Below are 25967 nucleotides of genomic sequence, written 5' to 3'. Positions count from 1 at the left end.
CGTCGGCCCAGGGAACCCAGGTATACCCCCGTATAAAAGTATATGAAGATGATAATGTGATGATTAAATAATTGGCTTAATATGTTTCTTGTAGAAAAATAATTTATTATCACTCTTCGAAGGCAAAATGTTCGCCGGTGTACCAAAGCGGCGAAGTAACATTTGAAGCTGTATTATTTTTTTGTTACCAAACAAGCTTAACAAACGAAAAAATCCTCAAAAAATATCGTAATACTCAGGCTGTATAGTCAACGATCTTCGCTTGTCCCCGTTGTGGACAAATTAAAGTCAAAGACTTTTTGACTTTGACTTTAAAGATGAATTGAAAATGTCGTAAAACGTTGTCGCAAACATTTTTTCATAAAGTAATGATTTCATTATTATAGTAAAACTACCAAGATTTTTTTTAGATATAAATAAGTTCCGGGGCGGCAAGGGTAGGTCTGGCCCGGGGATGGTCATTCCTCATCGATAAAACCATGGATCATTTCTGAACACGCACTTTTATGTCAAACCATAGCTTGTATGGAAGTGACCGATCTCGTTTCTTTGACTAGTAGATATTCACGAAATTTACGAATAGTGATTCTCAACCAGTGTGTTTGAATGTAATTTTCTTTTGAACGATATGATCTTTACGGAAAACAAAAAATGCGATTGTTATTAATGTGTTAATTAGCTAATAAACCAAAGTTAGTTAATTGGCCGGCTGAACCTGAGGTCTAGCTGTAAGTTGGAACAAAGCATTGCTGCTTGGCGGCAGAAATAACCATGGCGCTAGTACTTCCTCGGCCATGTTCTGTTACAAAAATCTCGACTACTACGTCGTTTCTATGTCTCTGAAAATTGCTCACTAATTTAATTTTTATTACAACAAACTGCGGAATTTCGTTCTCACAACAATCACGAAGAGACACGCCGCGAATAACTATGTGTGGCGACGAGGGCGACACATAGTTGCAATTTTGTAGCGTTCGCTAGCGGCGTGCCGAGCGACAAACTCGTAGCCCGGTGCACTGAATTTCAAGTAGGGCACAAATTCGCAATGTTTTCGCGATAAAATTCTTATACAAATATGTCTGGTGCTATGACCAGCAGTTTTTAAACAGCGATTTTTTTAGTAATATTTCCATCTAAATATTTCTGTAGCCAGATAGATCTACCTATATTGGTCTAATTAATAGAAATCAATATACCTAATAAACTTACGAGTATATTTACCTAATTTGTAAAGTAACTGAGTTAATATGTCAATGTCTATGATATACCTTATACGCTCAGTCTTCCGGTTAGACAATGTAAAGATGATACTCAACTCTCGCTCGCTGTTGGTCGTATGGAACGGACTATGAAGAAAGCTACCGACATAGCTCTACGAGACAAATAGGCGGGGCACATAGGTCAAAGAGCCGACAGAGTTTACTTACGAGTCATGTGGTGCTAGAATAGCAACCCTACACCATATAGCGCAGCCACTGGTCACGTGCGGGGCTCAGAACCTTTGTGTTTAGAGGGTCCGTTTAAAAGTCCCATTCCAACTGTGGACATCCATCGGCTGATATGATGATGATGACTGAGAATTAAAAATAAATAAATAAACAATTTGTTAGAACTGTTTATTCAGCGTTCGCCTCATTAGACGTTACGTCGCCGGTCGGTGTGTCGAAACGTGTTATGTCACGCGGGTCGATGCACTCACCTTTCTCGTCTCCTACTAGTCCGCATAGAGTCCACCGAGCGACACTGCCAGGAGCTGACTTAAATGTTGATTGCAGTACACGACAAATTGGGCACCTAATAAAGACCCTCACTAGTGCTACCCTGTACTAGTACATCTTGATATTTTTTGTAACTGCTTAATTTTAATTAGGTACAACTAATTAAAGTGTGTAAATTGTGTTTTATTATAGGGTCGATTAGATTGTAATCGACCCTATTACACTAGCATTATCATACTTTACAAAATGGTTAAAAAAAAATTAAACGTAAGTAGGTATTATTCATAGTTGACGGAACAAGCAGATATTCTGTCTGATTTTGAAAGTTAAAAAACCTATAGTTTTACTCAGCAGCACATTCAAAGATATCTTCCTATTTTTAACTGCCCTGTGCCCCTTTAACATCTATGTTAAACCTTGATTATGTACTTTAAAATCAGATCGGTACACAGAATTGCACAGAAAGTTTGAATTAAATAACATCTATAGTATCTGGCCCGACCGGACCTAAACTTTTTACTGCGTCACCGAAGTAGTCGTGTTGCTTATTGATATATGTCTACTCTCTCTTTGATGATTGACGAGGGAAAAATAGGCGCATGGAATAACGAATATTTGGCACCATTTTCATGCCAAAACCAATTTAATGCATGCAAAATAATGCATCTTCTAATTTAACGATATTTGACTACATCTTATTATGAAATTGAAGTTCATCATTAACAGCCATTAGGAGAGGGGGAAATACCTACACCAGGTTGTGGCTAGCGGGCGGGATAGATTCCCCTTATTCGCTTCTTTTGTCCTAGGATTTCTTACAATGATCCGATTTGTCTTTTAGTGGTACTCTTAAGCGTCCACACATCCGCATCGGTTGCACAGGTGTTGGTTGGTGGAAATTTGTCTATTTCTCTTCACGAGATATCTCGTTGATCAACACAGCAAAGCTGTTTGTTAAGCGGCAGCAGTATTACTTCCCCAGACGAGCTATAACAAAAAGTTTTGCCACTACTGAACTCATTATTTATTTATAAAGTATCGGAGAAAATGCGTTATAAATATGTGAAGTAAAGTGAGTTATCAGTGATATTTTTCACTTGAAGAGCGCGGTGCGGCGCTCTCGCTGATAAGCGAGTCAAGGCCTGCTGGCAGCTCGCTAACTAGTGTCACTCCGACTATAATTAAGCAAACAAGTAACAATCTATCTTAGTAATCTATATTTTAGTATAGTTCGCGCCAAACTCCAAGTCCGCTCAGAACACGAAGCGTATAGCGGTGCAGTATACGAAAATTTATATACCCACCGCAGGTATTGTAACCACCTGCGTAGTTCGGCATGTTCTAATGTCAGAGCGGAGTCCAATTTTGGCGCATACTATACGAGATCTTTGTTTTCTCATATGCATTGGGATACGCCATGAAATGGCTGTACACTTTCATCCCCTATTTTTGTAAATATTAAAAGTGATGAGACATCCTTAGAAGTTACAAGGATTCACCCCCTCTTAGACTGAAAATACAGTTCATCCAAAATATCCAAGATCCCATTTTTAGGGTTCTGTGACAAATAGTAAAACGGAACCCTATCTGTCTGTTACCAGGCCCAGTATCTCTTGAACCGTTTTTATTTTTAATTTTAATTCTTTACAACTTAGCCCTTGACCACAAACTCACCTAATGGTAAGTGGTGATACAATTTAAGACGGAAGCAGGCTTACTAGGAGCAGGATGAAAAATCCACACTTTCGGTTTCTACACGACATCGTACCGGAACGCTAAATCGCTTGGCGGTACGTCTGGTAACTAGCCATGGCCGAAGCCTCCCACCAGCCAGACCTTGGCTTGACATTTTCACAGATCCATATATTTTTGTTGCCCATTTTGTATTATTTTCTTTCACCGCGTCCAAATTTATCAGTAGGTAGAACAACATGTTATTCAACTTGTACGTTTTTTATGTTTTTGAAGTCTGTTGTTTTTTTTATTTATTATGTGTATATTTGAAGGAGGCTTATATCCTAGGGTTTGCGTATTTTACCTATACAGCTAGAGGTAGTGGCGTGCGTAAGGTTGTCGATCAGGGTATGCACTAGTAAGAAAATTAACCAAACTCATTTAATAAGCATTAAGGAAACAACCCTCAGGGTATGCAGTACTTAAATGCATGTATGAAGTGCACGCCACTGGTTAGAGGTTATATGTATAACACATGTCAAGTGCGAATGTACTAGTTCATTGGCCGGAAGTGGCTACGTCGTTCGGCGCATCTCAACCGCCGCAACTATCGACCGAGCGGGAGATGCGTCTCTGCCGCAGCATCCGATGCGGCTGGCGTCTACGAACGTTGAGAGTTTTCAATATCCGGCCGACAGAGGTTCGCTTGGTGGTTGTTTTTTTTTTCAGTGCAGTGATGATTATCACGTCTTTGCTACAGTCTACACAAGATTGCAAGGGGTGCTAATTAAAACTTTCCTAATAAATCGATGATTAGAATAGTAATTTTTAATGACTTTTTTTAATGGTCTTATATAGTTTATTATCGTTCTACTACATTGAATTTTTTTTCTTAATATTTTTTGAGACGTAATCACATGAAAGTTTTAGGATCAGTATTTAAAAAAAAAATGCGAACATTCAGTAGTTTACACATAAGGATCAAAAACAGAACCTCTGTTTATCAGTCGGTTAAATAGCCAAGTTAACTGAATAAAAGGAAGAGGAGTTCTAAATGTCTGCGCCGTAAATTGTTCAAGGTCAAAGTTCACGAAAATCAGTTTCTCGTGGTTATATCTGTTTCTATAGCCCCATAGTCGATTGTGTTGTGATGTTAACATTAATATTTACCTATTGTAAAAATTGTAGAGCAAAATCTTTAACAAATTTTTTTCATCCGCCCAATCTTTTTAACCCCTGAAAGGGCGTTATAAGTTTGTCGTGGATGGACCGATTTCAATGCGGTTTTTTCATTTAAAGCCAGTTTCCTTGCGGTGGCTATGTTTGGTTAATATCGGTCCAGGAGTGTGAGGTGTATCGGCTCTTTTCCAAAATGAAGTAAGGCATTTTAGCCCGCGACGCAAGAAAAAGAGAGGTGTTACAAATTTGACGACGATATCTGTCTGTTTATGGCACCGTAGCTCTCAAGATGAGTATAGAGAGCCGACACACGACAGACAGGAGATTTTTTGAGACTTTTGAGACTTTTGAGACTACTACCAAAATTGTATGGCTTGGCAACTTCTCGCAGCTAATCTACCTTCCAAACCGGTGTCAGTCACTGTTAAAATATTGTTTGAAGCATACTTTGAATTTGAAAACTCATGTTTCTGTATAATGTGACTATAACCTATTTAATTTAAACGGTGTTACATGCGTTTAGTCGTTGGGAACGCTATTTGAATCGCCTCAAACCCTGGGCCTGGGATCGATAGCACGACGCATGCGTGCTGGCTGAGTTGCCACCCCCTCCCCCCTCTAAACACCCCCGTCTCCCCCTGCGACTTCCTGCAAAGCCTTCTGCGCCGCTGGCAATGCGGAATGCAATGATAAATTGTTGCGAATATACTGATACCCTCCTGTTTAATGGTTTTATCCTCTTTCTTTCTTTTTATAATGTATGTCTTATATTATAAAAGATTTGGCTTTCTTTACTGTGACTAAATCATGAAAACGGCTTGACCGAATTAATTTTTTTTTTTGTTGCGTTTGTTGCTCCAGTAATAGGGGTTGATTGTGTCATTAGAAAAACTCCAAAGATACCAAAATCAAATAGTATTAGCTGGTAATTTTGTATTATAAGTTCGTCTTATTGCGTGGTAAGAAGTAAAAAACCATAAAATCGTTGCGCTTGGAAGTCCATGCAAGAGGCCTATGTCCAGCAGTGGACGTCCATCGATGACGATTATGATAGTCTCAGAACTACTATGTCTAGTTACCAGTGTAGTCTCGTCACCTAGACCTAGATCTTTCATCAATGTTTAAGATGTAAATACATATAGGTAATTGTTGAATATAGCGGCATTGCAATATGTGTAAAAGTATTTAGGGTAGGCATTATAAGTACAAATTGTACAAAATACAAAATTCCTTCTCCAATACAGGTTTGCAATGATGTCCTCAGGGTAGGCAATGCATTATTGCATCTATGAAGTGCACGCCACTGATTGGCTGATAATGATGAAGCTAAGCTAAGTTTCTCTAAATGTTGTCTGGTCGCAGTTTACGGTAAACCGGTGCGAGATGCAGATCTCTTTCACACGGCACTTCACCGATTAAATGCTACTAATTAGGTATTCGACAACTCTTTCACGTCCATATGTGGTCTCGAAGAGTTGTGCCATTATCTTGAGACAGTTTGTGCCAAATACACTGTTCTATCTAATGCGGCACGTATAATTGAACATGTAATAGTCTAAGAGCTTGTAGACAAATCTTCGCTATTTTATATAAGCTGTAAGATTGCCAGCTCATGCTACGGTTTCAATAGTCCAGACACTCAATTCAGCAACTTTCCCTACACACAGGTTATGGTTTTGAATCCTGCCGTACTGTCGTCTCACTCCTGACTGATTGTAGCGTCATATTGTAAAAGTGGCAAATGCTCCTGAAAAAACGAAAAAGTATCAAAATACTTGGACATTTTGTCGTGGACATTCGTTCAATAAATTACCGTAATTTGTATCTAATGTTGAGTCTACGATTAATCAATAGCTCAGTGGTAAAGTTGCTGGACTCAACACCGAGGTGTGGTGGTTCGATCCCCGCCTGCTGCCTGATCTATCGTATCCACTCCTTACAGTCTTTTCCGACTATTTGGAGGGAAACGGGAATAAATAATAATAATATTTAAAAGATATGACGAATATTATTTTGAAAAAATGTTGTCCCGATAGTGACCCGAGAGTGAATGAAACTATGGTCTTATAGCGTAAAGCTTCGACCGACATCTTAAGAATCTTTCGTTTGCCTGTTAGCTCAAGGGTTAGACTTAGAGTAACTTGAAACTGACCACAGGTTGCTTGGGACTCTAGTCCCGGAACGAAAAGACCGCATATTGTGTTTTAGTGTGTTATACGCATTATAAAGAATAGATAGGGTAGTTGACTCATATCAAATTGAATATAAACAATATTAATTTTGCATAGTACCTACGTGGAATAAGGGTCCGAATTATGTATATCGATACTAATTAATGAAAGTTAAGGATTTCTTATTAAACTTGATTGAAATTTTTTTTTATTTTTCCAAACGTCAAAAACGCTGTCGTTTATTTTGTGACAAATGTTACTTGATGTAGGTACTAAACGTCAAACTAATTGTTAACTAAATCTATTTACAAAAGAAATATTTTTTACTTTGAAAATATTCATTTCAGAACAAATATTTCTTAGACGTTTTTTATTAATTTTCCTCAAAGAATATAAACCTTAGAGTTATAGGATAATACTCCCGAGCACCCTGTATATGTAAATGAAAACTTTATTGAAATACTACTTTTGACTGTGCTAGATAGAACACTACGTCGCTGTGTCGGCCAGTTCGCATGCGGCTAATGAAATTAACCTTGACTCGTGACACCGCGGTCGCCTCTGACTCGCCTTTGCATACGAGTACGACCGATAACTGGTGGCTTATCCAGCGAAAGAGTATCTTTTCACGGATATACCTGCAGTATATGGAATGCTTATGATATACTAGCTGACGCCGCGCGGTTTCACCCGTGTGGTTCCCGTTCCCGTAGGAATACTGGGATAATATATAGCCTATAGCCTTCTTCGATAAATAGGCTATTTAACACTGATAGAATTTATAAATCCGCGACAGCCGCGTGGCGCAGTGGGTAGTGACCCTGCTTTCTGCATCCACGGCCGTGGGTTCGATTCCCACAACTGGAAAATATTTGTGTGATGAGCATGGGTGTTTTCCAGTGTCTGTGTGTATTTATACATTATATAAGTATTTATATGTAGTATATAATTGTATATTAATATTATAATATCAACTATCTTAGCACCCATAACACAAGCTACTCTGTATGCTTACTTTGGGGCTAGATAGTGATGTGTATTGTTTAAGTATATTTTTAAATCGGACCAGTAGTTCCTGAGATTAGCGCGTTCAATCAAACAAACAAACAACTTCTTCAGCTTTTTATATTAGTATAGATATAGATTACCATCCTCATGACATAAGCCGATAGACGTCTAGCAGGACATGTAGGCACTTTCAATCACCATGGTTCTTTGTCGCCTGCATCCAGCTACTTCTGAGACTCGCTTGATGTCCTCAGTTAGGGTCAGGATCAGGTGGGGGGTCGACCAACACTACGCATACCGGTGATTGATCCTGAACACCATATCCATCGGTTCTACGAACTACGAGTATGTACGGACCATTCAACTTCAGGTACTTCAGCTTCGCGACTCATTGAGCTATGTCGGTGACTTTGGTTCTTCTGCAGATCACCTCATTTCTGATTCGGAAATTAACAGTAGTAGAGCTTTTTGTGACTCCCCGAGGTCTGAACGGAATAGTATTACCGCCTTGTTTATTTCTAATTCTGCAGCGAAGTAGCAATGCTATGTTTCTTCATTCTTTGCAAGTTAGCCCTTAACTACAATCTCACCTGATGATGCAATCTGAGATGAAAGCGGGCTAACTTGTTAGGAGGAAGATGAAAGCACCCCCACACCCCTTTCGGTTTCTACACGACATCGTACCGGAACGTTAAATCGCTTGGCTAATGTTCCGGTCTGAAGGACATAGTTGCCGGTGTAATTACATACACAACAAATACACCTCAGTTTGATGGTCACAGGGCGGGACTTTGTAGGACGTGTGCCTATTATGTATTTATTAATTAATTTCAGCATTGTAGCGTGGACGAATATGATAAACGTACATACGAGTAATATGATTTTTTCCTTATTAATTTCAACATCTTAAGCGTTTTAAATTTTTAGTGCTGCTGCAGTATTGCAGCAGGTTTGAGTTATCACTTCTGTCGCAAACGGTATTTTATTTCACTGCAATGCCAGCCATCTCCCTATTATGAGAGAGAATGCGATGCGCGGGCAAGCTCAGAGTAATAATGTTTTATTTGTAACGATCGACTTCAGGTGAAAATAATATTCATGAAAGGGGCCGGGGCGTAACCACCAACAACTTAAAAATTATATGAAACATTAGCCGACGCCCGGCGGTTTTACCCGCGTAGTTCTCGTTCCCGTCAGCGTGAGAATACGGGGGTAAAATATAGCCTATGACACTCACAAATACGTGGTTTTCTAGTGGTAAATGAATTTTCCAAATAGATCCAGAGATTACCCTCTACAATACCACAAACTTTACCTCTTTATAATATTGAGTGAATCTAACTCAATATTTTATAGCCCGAATTGGGACTCAAGGAACTCATGATCAGCAAAAGCTGCAAAGGCTAACCAATGGACGCTATTATCGGGGACAATCAGTTGTGCTATTCACTAACTATGTTTTTTATAACTTAACGTAAGCTTCTAATTTGATTCTATCTTACTATATTGTATCGTATTAGACAGAGATAGGGACGATTTGGAAACTCATCCTCAAAAGATCGTTACAGGAAAGCGCTTGAGCACTGAGACAGCTCGAATGATGCCAAATCTATTCCAATTTAATTCTGATATCGAGATACGTAATAGAGGATCCTTGCGAGATGATTCGGAGCGTAAGATTGCGGCAAATCGCAATTTAACTCTCGAGCGATCACCGCTGAAGCTCGCAGCCCCTCGAGCCTCCAGTCTGATGAATTGAGAACGTGAAAACACGCTACACTGCTCTCTACGATATATACAGTTTACTTGCGGAAGCCTGCGACTCCGTTCGCGTAAACTTGTGTTTAAATATGTCCTCGGGAATCTTGGAAAAAAATAAAGATTCTACCACTAGTGGTCACCGTACTTTTACTTAGAATATTAGCGTGAGCTGACAAACTTTCAGCAATCCTAAAATGAGGTATGTCTGACTATAGCAGGCTCTCGTTCTTCTTGAAATTTAAAAAAGAATTTGATATACATATTTTGATAATGCGTGAATTAAAGTCATCATCATTATCAGTTGAGCACGAGTCTCCTCTCAGAATGAGAAGGCTTAAAGCTAATAGTCACATAGTTCTCACGTTCTCTACATACACATGTAGAGAATTAGAAAAATTCTTGAAAATTAAACGTTTGAACGTGCTATTTAATTTCTTAAAATGCACAACTGCATAGTTGGGAAGTGCATGTGCCTCAGACAAAAGCCGATTGACACAGGAAATGTCAGCATTGACTATTGAAACACAACCGGACGCTATAACCTATGTACACCACTCGATGCGATCGTGTGCCTTTTTTTATATATTAAACGAATAATTACTTGTATTGTATGATATACTCAGGTTGCATGTTTCAATAATATTATGGGCGGATGCATATTATGTGGCGATACGTTTGTTGTTGTGAAACTATCCGCGAGAAGAGACAAGAGCAAAGGTGTTAGTTAGCGGCGCTACAGACCTTCAGTTTTAACTGTATGCGTGCAGGATACCTTAAACTGTAAAGCTGTTCATTTGAAGCTTAGTGTAAATTTTACATTTTAGTGTAAAAAAACCTAAGCCCATCCAATTTGTATTTTTCTAGCGCTAAATAGCGCTATTTCATTGGAGGGTAGCCTTTTATGAAAAACCGCTATTTAGCGCTAGACTTTAATTAAACTGATGGTTCAATATGACAATACAATAGCGTATTTATCTCGATATCTATAAAAACAATTCGCGTTATCGTTAATTAAAATCGATTAACAATAGAGTGCGGTGCGGGCGGTTCACGGTTTACGAGCGGTTTAGTGATGTTGATACAGCTAGACTTGTTTATTTTGCGTACTTTCACAGCGTAATGTCATACGGTATTTTGTTGTGGGGCAAGGCTGCTGATATACATTCTATATTTGTACTTCAAAAAAGAGCAATTCGAGCAATATATCAACTAAAATCACGCGAGTCCCTTCGTCAAAAGTTTAAAGAAATAGGCATTTTAACAGTAGCCTGTCAGTATATATATAACAGTATAGTTTATGTGAGACAAAATATTAATTTGTACAAACGAAAAGGAGATCTAAACCCACGTCTTACTAGACACGGGCATAAGTTAGTTATTTCTGCATATCGTCTCCAAAGAGTTAAAAAATCTTTTGTGGGTTTGGGTGTACTCTTCTATAACAAGATCCCCAAGACTGTGATGGACTTGCCAATGCACAACTTTAAGCAATGTGTTAAAAAACATTTACTTAGTCAAGGTTACTACACTATTGATGAGTTCCTTAACGACAAAGGTGCATGGAGGCCATTGGATCAGCTTCCACCTTCACACAGGAAATAAAACTATAAGAAATTGTAATTTAATTGTTATCAAATGTAAATTGTAATACTGTATGACTTTTTCAAAAGAGCAACTGTTGAGTTTCTTGCCGGTATCTTCTCAGCAGAACCTGCCTTCCGAACCGGTGGTAGAATATTTGCAAATAGTCAACTGACGTGTCAAAAGTGCTTGTAAACTGAGCCTACTTGAAATAAATGAATTTTGAATTTTGAATTTGAATTTGAGCGGAGCGGAGTTAGAATGTCGAAAGGACTGGAGAGTGTATTTCTGTTTTAGCATTTTTAATTTATGAATAACACTATGAGCTCTTGCATAGTGGGCATGTTAAGTGGTCAGTTGTACTGTGTACCGCTCTAGTCTTGTGGGTTTTAGTTTTGGACGGCATGATATCCAAGGAATTCTCAATAAGTGCTCAGAGTTGGAAAATCAGTGGCTGTACACTCCCCGTGCCTCGGAAAGCATGTTAAGCTGTACGTACACCAGTACAGCTATAGTAGCAGTAGTACTTTAGCAGTATATTGTTATAACATCTAATAGTGATCATTAGTCCTGACATGTGATCAACGGTAAAATCGCGTGAAGAGGTGTCAAATTTCAACCATGGCGGTGCTACCGGAAATATATCTTTTATTGCATTGAGATGAAAGAGGTGTGACTGGGAAAGCTCCGCCGCCATTTGATGACGTTTTCTCTATTTCGCATGTCATGATTACGACGGACATAAATACCTTTAAAATAGTATTCCTAAGCCCGCCAACCCGCACTGGACCAGTAGAGTGGGTTTAAGTTTCGAATCCCCTACTATAAGGAGGGGAACTTCGCCTGGCCGTATGACGATGAAGTAGTTAAACCCGCTGCCGCTTATCAATGATGTCGGCTCAATATCACCAATAATAACTGATTCAGTGTTTATAATATTCGCCGGAAGGCATTATACGTCGTAATCGTTTAGTATACGATCGCGGATGATACCGTTTCCCGTGTCAATGTTACAAGGTATAACACACTCGTAACGTAATATAACAAGACATAAAATGACATTGTTGTGTCTTGGTATGTTATGACTTGCGGCGCGAGATTGTGTTGGCATTGTACTGCGATGTTTTGCAAACATTCGTTTCTTTGTATCGGATGGCCGGAAAGGATAAGCTTGGATAGGAATGCGTAAAAGTTGTTTATCTAGCGGTAGTCCACGGTTGTTTGAATGGACTTATCAAAGCTCATTCATCGTTATCAGTTATTTATTTATCGAATATGCTCACTCTTAAATGCTCACAGTAGCAATGCTGATTTTACTTGTAGTTATCAGTGTGCCTAGTGGGAGTTCAATATTTTCATACTGTTACTATCGTGTTCACGTAAACGAGTTTATATGGAATTGAAACATTTGTGTAGTAGTGCCACTAGATGGCGCCGTTTCAATTCCATAGAAATTTGCGTTTACGTCAACCCGATAGTAACAGCATCAAACTGCCACTAGGTCCTATGACCTCTTTCAAAAAACTCATCAAGTTTACTTAATGGTTAAGGATAAGTTTAGTGATTTTTGCATTTATGTTGTTGTCTCGTGTAGTGTTGTCGTTTAAGTGTTGTTCATGATAATTTATTATAAGAATGCTGTGGTCACACCAAGAAGGTGCAATCGTATTTATTACGTTTTATGTCTGTTATTTAATATTGTAACATGATTGTAACCAGTTTTGTGATCTAAAAAAAATCAGCATATTTGAATGGTTGCTAAGGAAGCCTCCGAGAGTGGATTAGGAGCTTAGAGACCCGTCACGCTGCTCCGATGCGGGTTGGTGGATTCGTAGAGAGAAAGGAGGGTGATAATATATGACTCTATACCGATCAGATCAGATGTTAATGATAACGACCAGAACCGATAGCTTCATGTTCTCGAGGCACAGGGGTGTGAACTGTAAAACCAACGATTTACAACATAAGGCTGCAACTGAGAATATTTTCTTGGAATACCTATACCTATACCTAATCAACGTAACGCACAAATTGTACGAAATGGAAAGTTCTCTGTTAGGCAGGGCATATTTGTATCTATATGAAGTTCACGCAATTTTTGTGTAACGAATAAACTGAAAACTACTGGACCGAATTCTATCACCAATTGAAAGCTACATTATCAGGGAATAACATAGGCAATAGTTTATCCACGTATTCTCACGGTAATGGGAACTATACGCGGGTGAAACGGCGAGGGTCTGCTAGTTGGGTATACATAGGCACACTTAGCCATCATTTTCAGCTTTTTTAACGTTCGTTAAAAAAACTCGTGCGCTCATGAAGGCTTAGTTCATAGGTACAGAATGTAAGTACTTAGTACCCATGTGAGTAGACTTCCTATACCAACTCGCTGCAGACTGCACTAGTTTCCAATTACCGGGGAAGCCCGCAATGCGCTTCACCCTGCAATATATTGTGCTAAGACGTCGTAATTCCATTTCCGTAAACGAGTCTACGACCTAAAGTTCTGCCCGAAAACTATTCCTTTTTATATTACATTAAGTTAAAGTTATTATTATATTAGTATATGTTATGTTGACCATTGAATACTCGGGTATTTCTACACTAATATTATAGGGGAAATTAATAAACTCAGATACTACTAAATTGATTTGAAAAATTCTTTCACCAATGGAAAGCTACATTATCAGAGAGATTGGCTATATTTTATACCTGTATTCCCACGCGAGAATGGGAATTACGAGGTTCTGCTAGTTATGAAAATGATTTATTACAAACATGGATTTTTTTCTATATACAATCTATGTGTATAGGATAGACTAGAAGTGTATGTATAATGTAGTCTGTTACCTTTAAAATGATAACTAATATAATGTATTTATCAGAAGATACTCTAGAAGTTTTAAAAGTTACGATGTACCTTTAAATACGTAAATTCTTCCTTTGGACGCTATCCGATACAACTATAAAACAATATTATTATAAAAGTTTTTTTAATTATTGCTTATCTATACTAATATTATAAAGAGGTAAAGTTTGTAAGTTTGTCACATTTTTTAAATGGGGTAATCTTCGGAACTACTGGTCCGATTTTAAAAATTCTTTCACCAGTAGAATGATACATTATCGGGGAGTGCTATTTTATATTGGTATCATATATATTAGCCGAGTTATCACAGTTTTTGTCATACAGGTCGGACTGAAAATCCTCTTAAACATACTTAACTATTGTGTAAAATTGAAATTAATGTATAAAAGCTTTATGTATCTTTAAAAGTTCTACAAAAAAGTCCGCGACACCATATATCTATCTTCTATATATTAGCAGATATAGTACCTTTTGTGTTTTAAAAATTATTTATTTTATATACTTAGGTTTACGTCATTATTCATACAACTTAACTTTAATCCTTATTAAAATAAATTATTTAATAATCACAAGGATATTAAGGAGATAAGATTTGCCCTTTACAGTATGTTAATTACTTAAATAGTTTCGGAGATATTACAAAATTTCTAAAAGACGCAGAAATTCCGCTATATGACGCCCGGCGCTTTTTATTTACGTAGTTCCCGTTCCCGTGTGAAAATGGGAATCAAACATAGCCTATGACACTCGCAAATAACGTAGCTTTCTATTGGTAAAACAATTTTCCAAATCGGTCCAGTAGATCCAGAGATTACCTCCTACAACCACACGAACTTACCTCTTTATATTATTAGCATAGAAGTCTCTATTTCTCTTGGTCATACCACCACTCTCGAAGGACTGGAATGATTTTGCTAAGGGTAGGAGTAAGATAGAGAAGTTACAGGGTAGGGTAGGGTACGGGTAGGGAAGCGTAGGGGTAGTGTAGGGGTAGGGTAGGTTTAGGGCCGGGTTTAAGGTAGTGGTAGGGTAGGGGTAGAGGTAGGGTAGTGGTAGGGTAGAGGCACGGGTAGGATAGGGAAGTGGTAGGGTAGGGGTAGGATAGGCGTTAGATAGGGGTACGGGTGGGATAGGGTACGGGGAGGGTAGGGGTAGGATGGGGGTAGGGTGTAGGTAAGGTAGGGGTAGGGTAGGAGTAGGTTCGGGGTAGGGTAGGGGTAGAGTGGGGGTAGGGGTAGGGGTAGGGTAGGGTAGGGGTAGGGAAATTTACGCGGACGAAGTCGCGGGCGTCCGCTAGTTGTTAATAAATTAAATTAAGTACTGGTCGCAAAAATGGTAGGTATGTATGCAAGAGGTGTGTAGATTAAAATTACTTTGGTTGTTTAAATTTTACAAAAAATATGTTTTCTACACCTGTCACATTATTCCTTCGTATTTAACAATCTCTAACAAAGTATTCGTCGACGTCAGCCTAGTGAATATGAACAATACAAATGAACAAATGTCCCGACTTTCATATGGATATCAATCAATTTTCACACGGGCATCCAAGCGCAACGAATCGCGTTTGATAAGGTGACCGCGAAACTGCCGTCGGGCCACTACTTTGTGTTACAACTTGGCACACATGCCACCAGCGGTTATAGATATATAATATGTAAGAGAATTAGACAAATGTCATTCAATAACAGCGCAACCGCGCAAAATTTTCGCCATCTCTTTCGTTGTATTGGGACGAAAGAGTTGGCCCCATATCCGGCATTAGAAATGTATACTCTCATCTATTTATTTATTAGTGATAAGAAAGAAATGATAGATAATATTCAAAGTGACACAATGCAAATAGGTTGCCTAGTTAAATTGCGGCCAGGTACATTTCACACAATCTGGGAAACCATGAACTAGACCAAAGGCCACTTAATACAGTTGAATTAAGGATAAAATAAGTTTACATTTGACATGTTAAACGACTAAACAAATTATTACAATAAATAACATTTACTTCATTTTATAATAATTTTGACGGCCTCCGTGGCGCAGTGGTATGCGCGGTGGATTTACAAAACGGAGGTCCTGGGTTCAATCCCCGGCTGGGCTGATTGAGATTTTCGTAATTTGGCCAGGTCTGACTGGTGGGAGGCTTCGGCCTTGGCTAGTTACCACCCTACCGGTAAAGACGTACCGCCAAGTGATTTAGCGTTCCGGTACGATGCCGTGTAGAAACCGAAAGGAGTGTGGATTTCCATCCTCCTCCTAACAAGTTAGCCCGCTTCCATCTTAGACTGCATCATCACTTACCATCAGGTGAGATTGTAGTCAAGGGCTAACTTGTAAAGAATAAAAATAATAATCTCTAAACTAAGTAAGTTATGTAGTGCATTTCATATTATACATGTTATATTTAGTTGTTGGTAAAGTTAAAGGCATCGCCTTGTAACAACCAGTTTGGCACTCGTCGCCCGTCTCGGCCAAATCTCCGCGTCGGAGCCATTGTGCTGCGACGCGGAGTGGCTTTACTACCGGAAACTATAAATCTCCCATACGAAATGCGAAACTATGTGCAGGGTTGCCATTTGCAAGTGTTTATTTGCCTATGTGATACTTATGGCTTAGTTGTGCTGTTTGAACCACTTTGTTGGCGCTAGTCACTGCATACTTAATTGCATGAGTGGCAATTGATCAAGCTACTACTAAAAGCCAAGCCGACTTCCTAAGGTAGTATAAATATTAAATATACATCCTAAAGGTAGAATAACTCTAGAGATGCAAACTACATAGTTTCCTACAGTACTTACTATTTTTCTTAGTACCAGGAGGAAACCTCTTTCTGAGATTTTTGAAAAGTCGACTTATTCTGGCTATTACTTATTATTATATTAACTGGCCACCCTCAGCGTGTTAACGTAGGCTCCAAGACCTCGAACAAACTCCGCCGGTGCCTCCATTGTACTACACCTCTAGTAGGTACTCGTCTAGAGCTGATGAGAATCATTGTTATTCTCCCAGTAAGCCATTGTAAGCTGCTAAGTAAACGTACTCTACTTCGCTATGATAGGAGCATGGTCAACCTATCAATTTGTAGGGTTCCGAATGTAAGTATTTCGAGTATAAAATGCCGAAGGCATGCCCACTCCGGGTTCCTATAGACCATTGCTTTGATTTTATAATTCAAAATCAATGGCTTCCTTTTCGGATCAAAATATTTTCAGGTTCATTTTATCTTCTGCTTTGGCCATTTTGGCTAGTCTCATGATATGTGGCTGACTTGGCTTTATAATATAAAGTTTAGTTCATCTACGAGTATACATATTATTATACAATGTTCGGTGACAACTTCAACAACCGCCATTATAATTTTAACCATTGCGGTCTTCTGCGCTAGATTCATAGCTTCGCGCAACATCGTAAGTTGCATCGTACGTGGCAAATGAGATTTTAAAAAAATAGTAAAAAAATGTATTGCAATTTCCAAAGATCCAAATCATCACTGGACATTCGCGACCCTACGGTAGCCGAAAGCGGTATATAATAATTTTACGACACCGTAATCGTGTGTGCGTGGAACGCAAGTTTATTGACCAATGCGAGAGCTGCGTTTCAAGGACGATCTCGTAACATAACGCAAGGAGCGTGTGTGCGAAAAAAAAATTAAAAACTCGTTCAAGTAAATATCGATTTTAGCGAAAGCCGTTTAGAGTTTATATTGAATTGCTACTTATTGGGGTATGATTACGGAATATAGGTACATCGATGTATTACACGTGCCGATTGTTTTGAATCCGCAAGTTGTCGGACGCTTTACTTCGCAGCCGAAGATCGGGATCACCTTGGCTTTTGTTGTTTGCCAAATGCCAACTCAACACTTACAATAATCGTGCTTCGTAAGTCACTGGCTGGTTTTGATATTTGCCATTTATTTATTATGCTCAAGATAAGCGCTGTTGTTACATACGAAACTTTGAGAATTTATGTAAATGTTTAAATAACATACTGATTACCCACTTTATATTTCAAATTAATTTATTTACAATTCTTTAGTTGAAAATTATATGGATTTGTGGGTATTAAAACGTTATTCGTCTGAGATTTCTGAGAACCCGACTTATACTAGGGACAAGGCGGGTTATTTGGGACGTTTCTGACCTACTAACTTATCTTTTGCTTCAAAAGTAGTTGCTTTAGCTTATTACTTCTTTGCACTCCTAGAAGTGTGCTCCAATCCGCCGGTCCCTTTCACTGTCCCTATGATGTATCAGCATATTTTACTGGCATTATTATGGCTAGGTCTTTAGAAGAAGGGCATTTAGAGCTCATCACACAATTTTTTAAAAGATTTGCCAAATCATTAAAATATGACCAATACTTCCGTTACCGAATTAATGATTTTTCGGTGTTGAATCCAGCAACTTACAGTGAAGATACCGAGGCATAAAATTAAAGTACTTAAAAGAAAGAAAGCTTTGCCTTGTAGCCCAATCTTAGACCTCATGTATGTCCTTGTCCTGGCATGTCCTTAGTCCTCAAAGCCATACAGACCATCGAATTAACGTTATTCTAATTTAGCTTATTTGGCTAATATTTGACCCACATAAACCAACGGCAAATTAAAATATATAAAAGTAACATGTAGCATGCAGTACAGATATTGCATAAATTCCTGCAAAGCAATATACGAGTACGTCAGCGCACGGCTGTATCCAGTGCGCTTATCACTGTGTCGTACGGACGTGGCGTTATCAAACGTCTGGGAATGCCTGTAATATGAAACAGTTCGCGTCGAGCTGACGTCTGCTCTACATTGGACTGATGGACTGAGTACCTGTGTTAGCCAGATGCCACGTTTTTTGAAGGTAGAAAGTTTGACAGTTCATGGTCAAAACGTAGAAGTACGATAACCAATAAGGGAGTTTATTAGATTGGTGGTTTTGGAAGGTATCTCTGCGTGATCGAAGCTGAAGTGGCAATGCGCGGGGCACATAGTTTGAAGAGTCAATGAATTGGGGTCATAAGGTGCAGTGTTGGTCGACCCGTCACTAGGTGGACTGAGGACATCAAGCGAGTCGCAGGTATTTGCTGGATGCAGGCGCCTCTGGATCGTGATGTTTGGAAGTCCCTACTAAAGGCCCATGTCTTGCAGTTTACGTACTTTGACTGGTATGATGATGATTATGATAGCATAAAAAATCATCTCCGCAGTCGCCATTCACTTTTTTAGTATTTTAACAACTTGCGAAGGGTAGCCGCGCCCCTTCGAAAAACCTCTTAAATTTCAAAATGTAGAGCAAATGAAGGGTTGCCACGAAGCTAAGGATCTGGTGAACGAAGAGTAGGTTCCTCGTAGTATCCAGTAGATAATGTAAAAATATTACATTTTATACTTTGACAATAGTCAATGTGGGCCCTAGAATTGAAGCCTTTCGCCAAAGCCACTACGAGTACGTTCTAAACTCTATAATTGACTACATACTGTACTTATCTATGGTAAGAGCATGAGGTGACAATCCAGCCATCATAAAATGTGGTATGTCTGGCTATCTTAGGCTCTTGTTCTAATAGGATACGAGTGACTGGCATTCCGATGTCACGGCGCTCAGCTGGCAACCGTCGGTTTGTCGTATTCTCGTAAACGACACTACGTCACGCTTACGCTACCGTTGACCTGATAAGGAGATTAAAACTAATCCAAGTGCATAGACGACGCGGTAGGTGGGGGTAATAAAAGAATATCAAAAACAAAATATTTGATTTATTTTTATATTATCGCTACAATTTAAGTTCACAATAAAAAAAAACAATTGCTAAAGCCTTTGTAAAGCGTCATAATGTCACGCAACACTTTACTTTTTATATGTATTTTTGTAAGTTATTGGACCTGCACGTGGTAGCATTGCGATCGGGTTTTAAGATTTTAGTTTTTTGCGTAGTTTTGTTTAAATTAGATTTATTATCACCTATCAGACCATCACCAAACAATTCAATTTACCTATACATATTACAAGGACTTTACATACAAACTTTCAACTTCTATATTTTCAATTCTGTCTATTTTTAAGAAAAAGCACCTGCAAGAAATAATCACACTATTATTCCCTATTTTTTTACTCTCATTTATTTATTTACCTTTTTTTTAAACAGATTTCTATGCAGACAAAGTCGCGGGCGCCCGTTAGTAAATTTATGGACTACTGGCCTTACCCCTCTCATTCTGAAAGGAGACTCGAGCTGTGTGGGTTGATATTGATGAATGATGAAGATATGTATTGTCTTCTTGCAGAGACATCAGTACAGCGTGAGGAGAGTGGTCGGTTTGTCGCGGCGAAGGGTGTCGGCTGCCGACGAGCGTGCATGACGCTTCACACACTCAGTAATACTGCCCGCAGGTGAGCATTGCTGGAAAATAATTACTCTGGTAAAAAAAAACTAAAAAGAAAGTGAGTAATAACATCCCAACTGAAAAATCTGCGCCAGTATTTTTCATTAAGTTTTTAATCATTCATGTGTCCAAAGAAGAAGGAAAATATGTATGAAGAAAGAATTTCCTAGCATTATGATAATGATAAGTATGATGCAGATGATTGCTTGTCGTGGAACTGACCGTCGAAGGACCTTGTTGCACGTCTGTAGTATTCTATAGGTCTCGACGATGACGTAGGTAAGCTGCAATTTTTAGTTGCACGCAGTGTACCTACCAACAAAACTGATGGACTGAGTTATACCTATGTTTTCGTCGTCCAATGTCGTCAATTGGTTAAATCATGCGAGCTTTAGCTATTACCTTATAGCGGGTACTCCCCGATTAAGTTTACGACCAGTAAGAATGAGTCTTTTATTAAAATTCAAACACTAACGTTTGCATTTCTGTCAACACATACACGTTAGTTGCCCGTGAAACGCGTCGTCTGAACGAACGTTGGAGGAAACTTCATTTAGCTAATTTTACTCCAATAATAATTATACTTAATTTGTTAATTAGTTTTTGTCTAACTGTGACATCTGAATAGCCAGTTTGTCCAGTGATCACGAATGTCTATTAACTGGGTGCACTTCGGGTGCGGGTGTTGCAGAAGATCAAAGTTTTGCAGTAACAGGCATCGGAAGCTGCTGCCGCTGCGGCAGACGTGACTGGCGCGCGCCGCGGGTACCCTGAGCCCGCCGCTCTATGCCGCTCCGCGCGAGCTAGCCCGCCGCCGACCCGCCACCGCACCGACACGAGCCACACTGCGCCCGGTGAGTGACACTGACAGCGGCAGACGTGACCGTGCCCTGACACGCTGCCGATCCGCCATAGTCAGTTTATGAATCGAATTTTTGGTGTGATATCGTCTAAAAAGATCGATGAACGCCGGCTGCACGCACGAAAAGGCATCACTCAATTGTCACGTTCCGCCAAGCGCGGGACGAGCGAGACAGGCACATCGCCCTGAGCGTTAAGCATGCAATTTTTCATCAATGTTTTCTTATGACGTCATCACTCACACACACCGACTTTTTAGAGAACCAATTTTTTATAATAGCAGAGACCTCTGTTAATCGATTGTTTATTATATGAAGTTGTTTCAGGTCCAGTGTAAAATAAAAATAAACAACCATCAGGAATAATTAGTTAGGTTATATATAATTAAGTACCGGTCGCGCCATGGGGTCCGTGAACGTGAACCGCAACGTGGCGGACGCGTTCTACCGCTACAAGATGCCGCGCATCTGCGCCAAGGTGGAGGGCAAGGGCAACGGCATCAAGACCGTCATCGTCAACATGCCCGAGGTGGCCAAGGCGCTGGGCAGGCCCGCCACGTGTGAGTACTTGCACCTTACCGCCTTACAGAGACATGTATTGTACCCACGGTCCGTAGACTGTATTATTTTTTTTTATTTTTTTTTGTATCTGCCGGTCAGTACGGAACCGCAGAGCAATTTCTTCGTACTGACTTTCTATTTTTAATTTTTTTTTCTCTTTCTTTTCGGCCCGTTCTCTTTCCTCTCTCCTTATCATGATAGCTCTCAGCATCTGCGATTACTTCCTCTATTCCTCCTCGTCTGCTAGCATGCGTGCAATGAGCTAAGTCCCCATAGACTGTATCATCATCATCATTATCAACCCATATCCGGCTCACTGCTGAGCTCTAGTCTCCTCTGAGAATGGGAGGGGTTAGGCCAATGGTCCACCACGCTGGCCCAATGTGGATTGGCAGACTTCACACTCGCAGAGAATTAAGAAAATTCTCTGCCATGCAGGTTTTCTCTCGATGTTTTTCCTTCACTGTATTTCCGGCCTTTTTGAAAATACCAATATAGCTTGCTTTTCACTGAGATTTTTTTGGGAGAAAAAGAAAAGCTCAATATTTCATAGTCCGAACCAGGACTTTGATCTTCGATGAATATTCTCATTATATATTCATTCTATTGGGAAACGAATTTTCAAAATAGATTTAGTAGATCCAGAGTTAACTTCAATTTCACAAACTCTATAAATTTACCTCTACAATTTTAGTATAGAAGTACTTGTATAGAGAAACTGAACTAAATTGAAAATTTTAAAATGTAGTACGATTCAAATTGTACATCTTTTAAAGAAAGTGGTTCTCAAATGGCGTAGATTGTTTGCAACACTCGTCAGTAAATAGCGTGAAACGACGTCGCATCGGAAAACGTTTAGCGATCGTCGTTCCGCCGTGAAAAGCTATTTCCTCGGCCGCGTCCCACGCGCGCTCCATTTTACTTGAATCACACGCTCGTTTCTCACAAACGGCTTGAACATTCCAATCGATACTGAGGTTAAAAGGGTTTTGGAAAAAATCTAATGCTTGACTTTGCTTGACAAAGGGGAACAGGCACCAAAGTATTAATACCTATATATAAAATATAATGAAATAGAATAAGAATAGAACTCAACAGTAAAAATAAAACATCTGGTTAGTTACAACTTTTGATAAACTGAGGGTAGTTTATCAAAAGTTGTTACTCCCAACTTGTATAAATAACGAGCTTATTAAAAGTTGTTACTAACCAGCTGTCTTTTTACTGTTGCCTAATTAATAGTTATACAACTTAACAGCCACAATATCCTACAAATTGCGTGGTACATTATCTAGTTCCGGCGCTCAGAATTTTTTTATTTCCTGGTAACTCGGCTACCAGAATCAAGAATTTTCGTAAATAAAAAAAAGTTGATCGTCTCATCGAAATGAAACTATTTATGAAAAATTAACTTAATAGTAATCATTAGTACAAAATGTTCTACGAAAAAATTAACTTAATAGTAATCATTAGTACAAAATGTTCTACGAATCCCGGACTATCTAGAATACGCCTTCTAACTCCTTTCTCCCTCGCCCTAACAAAAAATGTTTTTGTAGCGTCTTTATATCGATGTAGGACTGAGTTTTAATTTTGATCAAATGTATCGCTAAGGTACGGTAAAGGTCGGTTCATAGCCAACTACAGTCAGCGGCAGCAGGCGACATGTCGCCGCCACATTACTGGTACATTCCAGGCAACGTGTCGCTTGCCACAAAAGGATTTTCATACACATAGAAACCAGTAGTGTCGCGGCGACACTTAGCATGTTGCTACTGTTTGCTGTTGGCTACAGAGATATCTTAATGGCTTTATTTAGAAACATGGATTCAAATTTAAGCCTCATTTTACTTTAGTAAACTGATGGTTTAATTTTAATCCATGTTCAGAAATATAGCTGTTGGTGTTAAAGATCTTGTAATAAGTTGTCAGTCAATCTATATAAAAAACATTCTACACCCAGACCCGACGAAGTACTTCGGCTGCGAGCTGGGCGCGCAGACCCAGTTCGACTACAAGAACGAGCGCTTCATCGTCAACGGCAGCCACGACTCCGCCAAGCTGCAGGACCTGCTGGACGGGTAACTGCTTCTCTATATTCTTCATCATCAGCCTATTTTCCTGTCTACTCCTCTCATCTGGCTTAGGTTGCCAGTAGATTCAAGATTCACGATGCTCGAAACGAAATGTTTCTGCCGAAGACAAAAATATTGTCGATCAATACCGGCGTCATTGAAAATATCGCTCTTTCTTTTGCCTCACCGCAATGAAAGAGCGATATTTTCGATTTCGCCGCCATTGGTGAGCAATATATCTCTCTCGTGTTAAGCACTTCTGAGAGATAGAAATAGAGATTAGACCTACACTAATCCAATAGGTGGGTGTTTCAAATTGTTTGTACAGATTGCCTTAGTGTTAGACTTTGTAACAGCCATTATCACTAAATTATAATGACTGGCACGTCCAGTGTAATGTGATCTCAGGTAAAGATGATCATCGTCTATTTTCCAATTCCAGGCTGCTATTGCGAATTTCTTGAATGGCAGAATAACTATATATGTATCTGAAATCCTAAGACAAGCTTTCTATTCATTCTCATTTCAACAACCAAAATACTAAGATTCCCACTGTTCTTGTGTCTGTGTGCCCCTAATGATCAAGTGATCATGTTAATGGTTTGTTGACTTAGATGTCGGTTGTACGCAGGTTCATCCGCAAGTTCGTGCTGTGCCCCGAGTGCGACAACCCGGAGACGGAGCTGATCGTGTCCACGAAGCGCAACACCATCTCGCAGGGCTGCAAGGCGTGCGGCTACCACGGCGTGCTCGACTTCAACCACAAGCTCAACACCTTCATACTGAAGAACCCGCCCGCCGCCGACCCCAGCATGCAGGTACATCAACTGCCGACACCAACTCCTGCCAAGTACCAACTTGCTGCATAAAATAGGAATGGTGACAGTTTTTGCAAGTTTGTAGAAGTAACATGGTATCTGCGATGATTACTTTGGGAGGTGCAGGTCTGAAAAAAATATATTGTTAGATTTTATGGGCTTTTAAACTAAATTACAAACGTCTTTGTTGCTCATGCATTTGTATATTTCACATAATGGAAAAAAAATGTCACATTGAGTGTAAGGAAGTTAAAAATGTATGATTTTTTATCTAATTACGTTAAAAGAGTTTTGATTCATTTTGAAATTTATAATGTCATTTATTTTGTGACAATCTTTTAGTTTTTTATGTATTAACTAGTTATCATTGATCTATTTTACCCGAATTGCTTCTTAAACTCTATATATTCAAATCTAGTCTTCATTCACAACTCATAGGCAACAAAGCTCTAATTGTAACCTACTGAATGTGGCGTTGTAAAGTTCACAGTCAAGTGAGTCTGTATTCTACAAGATTTATCTTCAAGTGTGTTCAAAAACTGTTTGTTCTCGTTAACCTTTTCATCTTGATATGTCAGTTTGGCATCACAGTGATATAAAGAGCTACATAGTCCATGTCTCTAGAGAATTCAGTAAACTTTCAAGTTATTCAATAAAATGAATTAGTGTTGATTTAATTGCAGGGTTCGTCTCTCACGGAGGGGAACCGTGGCAAGCGGTCCAAGCGCAGCGGACCCGCCGCCAATGGGAACCATGATGGGGAGAACCATGACGCCAAGAACGTACGTACACCATCTCGACCAATATTTACTGTCAGAGCTTACATTTCTTTCATTCACGTTACAGTGATAAATTATTTGGGCTACGTTCCACTTGGCAATCAGAATGTCCAAAATACGAAAATTAGTTGCGAGTCGAAGTCGTCATAATATTAATTTCACTCACGAAAGGCTCACAACGACCCATCTCAAGAGGTGGGTCGGTCGCGGCGGTCCTTTATCATAGATACGATGTACTAATTTGTGTATGTTTAGAATACTACATAAATACTACAAAAAATTAGCCTAGAAACATCAAATTATTTTAATGATATTAATGAAAAATTAACTCGTCATTTTGTATTACTTACATCAACCTTGAAAACGCCCCATAATCTATTCCCGTTGAGTTTACAATTGCAACGTGCGCAAAGCAAGTGGTACGGGAAATACTGCTGTTGTGAGAGTGATCGTTAGGATACCCAAGTGGAGCGTAGCATAATTTGATAGACCGCACAAGTTGGCCGCGCTACGGGTGTGAGGACGGGCGAGAGAAGC

The 25967-nt window shown here is 39.3% G+C and overlaps 1 protein-coding gene across 3 annotated transcripts in view; it reads left to right on the top strand.

The window, feature by feature from the left end:
• The window catches only part of LOC112047547 (eukaryotic translation initiation factor 5), a 37943-nt gene that overhangs the window by 4605 nt on the left and 7371 nt on the right, over positions 1–25967 (top strand). For 2 of the 3 annotated variants that reach the window (XM_024084683.2, XM_024084685.2), the window contains exons 3-8: positions 20239–20344; positions 21029–21191; positions 21525–21757; positions 23722–23839; positions 24465–24651; positions 25335–25433. In XM_024084683.2, the coding sequence (XP_023940451.1) occupies positions 21601–21757; positions 23722–23839; positions 24465–24651; positions 25335–25433 (561 nt within the window). In that variant the 5' untranslated portion in view covers positions 20239–20344; positions 21029–21191; positions 21525–21600. Of the gene's footprint in view, positions 1–20238; positions 20345–21028; positions 21192–21515; positions 21758–23721; positions 23840–24464; positions 24652–25334; positions 25434–25967 lie in introns of all 3 variants that reach the window. The other variant, XM_052885977.1, reaches the window with a different exon arrangement.

This window comes from Bicyclus anynana, chromosome 16 (assembly GCF_947172395.1).
Source record: "Bicyclus anynana chromosome 16, ilBicAnyn1.1, whole genome shotgun sequence".
Classification (NCBI taxonomy): Eukaryota; Metazoa; Arthropoda; class Insecta; order Lepidoptera; family Nymphalidae; genus Bicyclus; species Bicyclus anynana.
This window is presented reverse-complemented; position numbering and strand designations above follow the sequence as displayed.